The 5,428-nt window shown below is 48.9% G+C and overlaps 1 protein-coding gene across 1 annotated transcript in view; it reads left to right on the top strand.

The window, feature by feature from the left end:
* Positions 1–590: 590 nt before the first annotated feature.
* TCHH (trichohyalin) overlaps positions 591–5,428 on the top strand; it is a 9,029-nt gene continuing 4,191 nt past the window's right edge. Inside the window, exons 1-3 of the mRNA XM_011937965.1 lie at positions 591–637; positions 1,912–2,079; positions 2,943–5,426. Coding sequence (XP_011793355.1) covers positions 1,942–2,079; positions 2,943–5,426 — 2,622 coding nt within the window. The 5' untranslated portion in view covers positions 591–637; positions 1,912–1,941. The remainder of the gene's footprint in view (positions 638–1,911; positions 2,080–2,942; positions 5,427–5,428) is intronic.

Genomic DNA, 5,428 nt, shown 5'->3' with positions numbered 1-5,428 from the left:
AAAAATTTTTCCCACCTGCATTTTTAGAGAAGAAACTAACCAATTCTTTACATCTCTCGCATTGCCCTAGAATTGAAGCAACAGCTTCTGGCACGGCTTATGAGCAGCTTACCATGGACTATCACATCCCATGGAGAAATTAATTGGTTTTCATCAGTTTATTTCAAAGTTTCTGCTTAATCCCAAACTAGAGATTGTATCTTTTACAAAGTAAATGGCTTAGAGTTTACTCCTTTGTAGTGAAGTAATAATCAATTCAGATTGTGAACATTTAATACCTTTGTTTTATTATTTAATTTAGTTTTAACAATTAAAGAAAATTGGAGATTCTGCCAAATATTCTACCCTCTCATGTTAGGTGGGGCCAGTACCGTGACTGTCAGGAGGCAAGGTCTGTGAACCTCATGCCAAATAGCTACGTGAGCAAATAGTGAGATAAACAAGCCATTTGTGGAGACAGAGGTGGAGCTGGGCTTGGTTAGGAATGAATCAGGCCATCCCACAGAGTGGGTGTCTCCTTCCCAAGTTGCTTTCCAGGGCACAATTAAAATCCCTATAAAAGGCCCAGCTCCCAGTTACCCAGTACACTTGCCCCGTGGTGTCAGCGAGCACTCAACTTCTTCCTCTGGTGAAGTGGGTAAGTCCCATTCTGTGGGATCGTGGTCTTCTTTATGATTCTCCATTTTTATAGCTACTTCAGATGTTGGGATATGGGGGGAGGTTCTATGTACCAGAAGGTATCAGTATTTTGCAGGGATAAATAAACTTTCACTAACTCTATCCCATCTTCTTATGGTTGGAGCCATCACTTGAACTGAAGCATGGCCCTTCTCCCTGGGCTCTGAACTCTATACTTTTGCACATCAAGGATGATCATGTGGGCTCTGATAGGGTTCATCTTCCTAAAAACTGCTATCTCAAAAGTTTGTTACCCTTCTGTTCTCTTTTACATTGGTTCTACCTAATATGGGCCATCTTCATACAGTCACAGTATTTAAGGTATTGGAGTTGAGAAGTACATAAAGAAGTTAGCTAGATGATCCACTAGACATATTCCACCAGCAAAGTCATTCTATGTATTCTTATAACATCGATCTACTGCTGGCTAATGTTTTATAAAAAGCCAAGATTCCAATGATGCATTTGGGTTTAACAAAACCAATATCATTCAGTTTTCTGGATTCAGTTTGGTTTAGAAAGGACCTCTCAGAAGCTTTCAATACTTCAGTATCCGAATATCTGTACTAAATCTGAGTTGAGGCGGGTAACATACACTGTCTGTTTTCTGCACGTGTGTATCTGAATGTTACAATGTCATCTTTTGACTAGGAAGAAGTACTATTTAATCTTTGAATTGTTGACTTATGAATGATATTCTATAAGAGTCCTAAATCCTTTATGGACTATAATGTTGGGGAATCATTCATACTCTCTTTTCATTGTTCTATCTTCTTCTAAATGTTTTGCTGACATGGCCTCTAACCACTTTAAGATATTCTCAAGTCTTCCTTCATCTTTTGGGTTTTACCTGTCCTCTTTGCTCAACTTTAAAGGAAGGTGTGTAGAAATATATAAAATTTTAATTTCTGCATTCCTCTCTTTATTTTCTACTCTGAAATATGGTGGAGAGCTGGAAGAAAGAGAGAAGAAAAGGACAGATAATCCACATTGGGTGGACAATCAAAAACTGACAACAGGACAGTCTGAAGATGATTCCCTGGCTTGGAATTTCTCAGGATCACTCTTTCTCTTTCTGATACAATATTCAAAGATTAAAATGCTCTGAAAGTCCAGGTGGAAAATACCGCTGTAAATTCAAATTATTTAGGTATCTGCCTGAAATAGTGTGAATGAAACTTTCCCAAGAGCAGAAACGGGATTTTGATTTTGGATCTTGTTTTATTGTTCTAGGTTTACTTGCACTTGAAGGAAAGAAAAAAAATGTCACCACTTCTGAGAAGCATCTGTGACATCACTGAAATTTTCAATCAATATGTCTCACATGATTGTGATGGAGCAGCATTAACTAAGAAAGACCTGAAGAACCTCCTCGAAAGGGAATTTGGAGCTGTCCTTCGGGTAAGAACTAACAAGAAAATGAGATCTATTGACTTGAGGCTATGAGATTTATTCTCAGAGGAGACCAGAGCAAGGAATGGTGGCTTTATATTCATTTTACACCATGACAGATCTACACTACATCCCCCATTCATTTCTGAGTCAGAAGGTACTAACTTGGCATTGCAGTCTGAATAATAAAGTATTTCATGTACTTGACCGCATGGCCACGTGAATGAGCTCTTCATGGGACATTACCACAAAAGATGTCAAATCAAACTAGACTTGGAGGAACTTAAATTTGTTTTCAAATTTCAAAACTGAGATCAGCCTGATCTCTACTGAAATGGTGCTACCCGTAAATGTTTTGTTCTGTTTTCTAATATGGAATAGAAACCAAATCAAGAGTACTAGCTGCTTCAGACAGAAATGGCTACTGCAAATCTTCATAAATTTCCATTGTATCTCTCTCAAGGGTGAGTTCATTCTTACTCAATTAAAGCGAACTTGTGTTATTCTTTCTTGAGGTTGAGTAGCTTTGTTAATTTTACACACAAGTTCACGAGGCTGTTTTGAATCTTCACCTCAAGCTCTGCCTCTAAGGTGCTTAGGCTTACCCGTTATTCTACTCTGTGTCTCTCTTCCTGCATCCTCCAGTTTGGTCAGCACTAAATTACGAGCTGCAAAAATTTCAAACGAATATATGCTTTAAAATGAGGGTTCACATTTTACACGGGGACAAGACTTGATACACACTGGACATTTTTCTAATTGCTCTGAATGTCTCTTGAATGTCAGCATAGCATAAAATATATCATGTGTGAAAACAATTTTATCACCTGTAGATAGTACATTGTAAAAAATTTTTTTTCATCTTTTTACAGAGACCACATGACCCCAAGACGGTAGATCTGATCCTGGAACTTCTGGATCGTGACCGTAATGGGCGTGTCGATTTCAACGAATTCCTCCTACTTATTTTCAAATTGGCTCAAGCTTGTTACTATGCTCTCGGCCAGGCCACGGGACTGGATGAGGAGAAGCGAGCCCGGTGTGACGGAAAGGTGAGCCTGTTACAAGATCGCAGGCAAGAAGAAGACCAAAGGAGATTCGAGTCCCGGGACAGACAACTGGAAGAAGAACCTGGGCAACGACGCAGGCAGAAGAGGCAGGAACAGGAGAGGGAGCTCGCTGAGGGAGAGGAGCAAAGTGAGAAACAAGAGCGACTTGAGCAGCGCGACAGGCAGCGCCGTGACGAGGAGCTATGGCGGCAAAGGCGAGAATGGAAAGAACAGGAAGAGCGCCGTGCAGAGGAAGAGCAGCTGCAGAGGTGCAAGGGTCACGCAACTGAGGCGTTTCCAGATGAAGAGCAACAACGAAGGCGGGAGCTGCAGGAGCTGAGGAGGGAGCGCCGCGAGGAGAAGCAGCAGCAAAGGCGAGAGCGGCAAGAAAGAGTGCTCCAGGAGGAAGAAGAGAAAGAGTGGAGGAAGCGCGAGAGAGTGCTTCGGCAGGAAGAGAAGCTGCAGGAAGAAGAGCCGCAGCTGCAAAGAGAGCTCCAGGAGGAAGAAGAGCAGCTACAGAAGCTGGAGCTGCAAGAGCTGAAGAGGGAGCGCCAGGCAGAAGAGCAGCAGCAGCAAAGGCTGAGGCGCGAGAGCGAGGAGGAGAGGCGCGAGCAGCAACTAAGGCGCGAGCAGGAGGAGGAGAGGCGCGAGCAGGAGGAGAGGCGCGAGCAGCGGCTGAAGCGCGAGCAGGAGGAGAGGCGCGATTGGCTGAAGCACGAGGAGGAGGAGGAGAGGCGCGAGGAGCGGCTGAAGCGCGAGGAGGAGGAGGAGAGGCGTGAGGAGCGGCTGAAGCGCGAGCAGGAGGAGGAGAGGCGCGAGCATTGGCTGAAGCGCGAGGGGCAGCAGGAGAGGCGCGAGCAGCAGGAGAGGCGCGAGCAGCGGCTGAAGCGCCAGGAGGAGGAAGAGAGTCGCGAGCAGCTGCTGAAGCGCGAGGAGAAGGAGAGGCTCCAGCAGGATAGGCGCGAGCAGTGGCTGAAGCGCGAACAGGAGGAGAGGCTCGAGCAGCGGCTGAAGCGCGAGCAGGAGGAAGAGACGCGCCAGCAGGAGGAGAGGCGCCAGCAGCAGCTGAAGCGCCGGGAGGAGGAAGAGAGGCGCGAGCAGTGGCTAAAGCGCGAACAGGAGGAGAGGCGCGAGCAACGGCTGAAGCGCGAGCAGGACGAGAGGCGCGATCACCTGCTGAAGCGCGAGGAGGAGGAGAGACTCGAGCAGGAGGAGAGGCGCAAGCAGCTGGAAGAGAGGCGCCAGCAGTGGCTGAGGCGCGAGCAGGAGCTGGCTGAGGAGGAGCAGGAACAGGCTCGGGAGCGGATTAAGAGCCAGACCCCGAAGTGGCAGTGGCAGCTAGAAAGCGAGGCCGACGCACGGCAAAGCAAAGTCTACTCGAGGCCCCGCAAGCAGGAAGGACAGAGGCGCCGTCAAGAGCAGGAGGAAAAGAGGCGGCGCCGGGAGCGTGAGCTGCAATGGCAGGAGGAGGAACCGGCTCGCCGGCAGCAGCAGGAAGAGGAGCAGCGCCGGGACTTCACTTGGCAGTGGCAGGCGAAGGAAGAGCGCCAGAGGGGCCGTCAGAGGCTGTCGGCCAGGCCCTCATTGCCTCAGCGGGAGAGGCAGCTGAGAGCCGAGGAGCGCCAGCAGCGGGAACAACGGTTTCTCCAGGAGGAGGAGGAGGAGAAGGAGCAGCGGCGCCGCCAGCGTCGCGAGAGGGAGAAAGAGCTGCAGTTCCTGGAGGAAGAGGAGCAGCTCCAGCGGCGGGAGCGTGCCCAACAGCTCCAGGAAGAGGGGTACGGCTCCCAGGAGGATCAGGAGAGGAGGCGAAGCCCGGAGCAGCGCCCCGACCAAAAATGGAGGTGGCAACTAGAAGAAGAAAGGAAGAGACGCCACCACACACTGTACGCCAAGCCAGCCCTACGAGGGCAGCTGAGAAAGGAACAGCAGCTGCAGCAGCAGGAGGAGGAGGAGCTGCAGAGAGAGGAGCGCGAGAAGAGAAGGCGCCAGGAGCAGGAGAGACAATACCGCGAGGAAGAGCAGCTACAGCAGGAGGAAGAGCAGCTGCTGAGAGAGGAACGGGAGAAAAGAAGACGCCAAGAGCGGGAAAGGCAATACCGGGAGGATGAGGAGCTGCAGCAGGAGGAAGAGCAGCTGCTAAGAGAGGAAAGGGAGAAGAGAAGGCGCCAGGAGCTGGAGAGGCAATACCGCGAGGAAGAGGAGCTGCAGCAGGAGGAAGAGCAGCTGCTGAGAGAGGAACGGGAGAAGAAAAGGCGCCAGGAGCGGGAGAGACAATACCGCAAAGAAGACGAGCTGCAGCAGGAAGAAGA

This window comes from Colobus angolensis, unplaced genomic scaffold (assembly GCF_000951035.1).
Source record: "Colobus angolensis palliatus isolate OR3802 unplaced genomic scaffold, Cang.pa_1.0 Scaffold169, whole genome shotgun sequence".
Lineage (NCBI taxonomy): Eukaryota > Metazoa > Chordata > Mammalia > Primates > Cercopithecidae > Colobus > Colobus angolensis.
The sequence above is the reverse complement of the archived record's forward strand: the minus strand, read 5'-3'. Positions and strand labels throughout refer to the sequence as shown.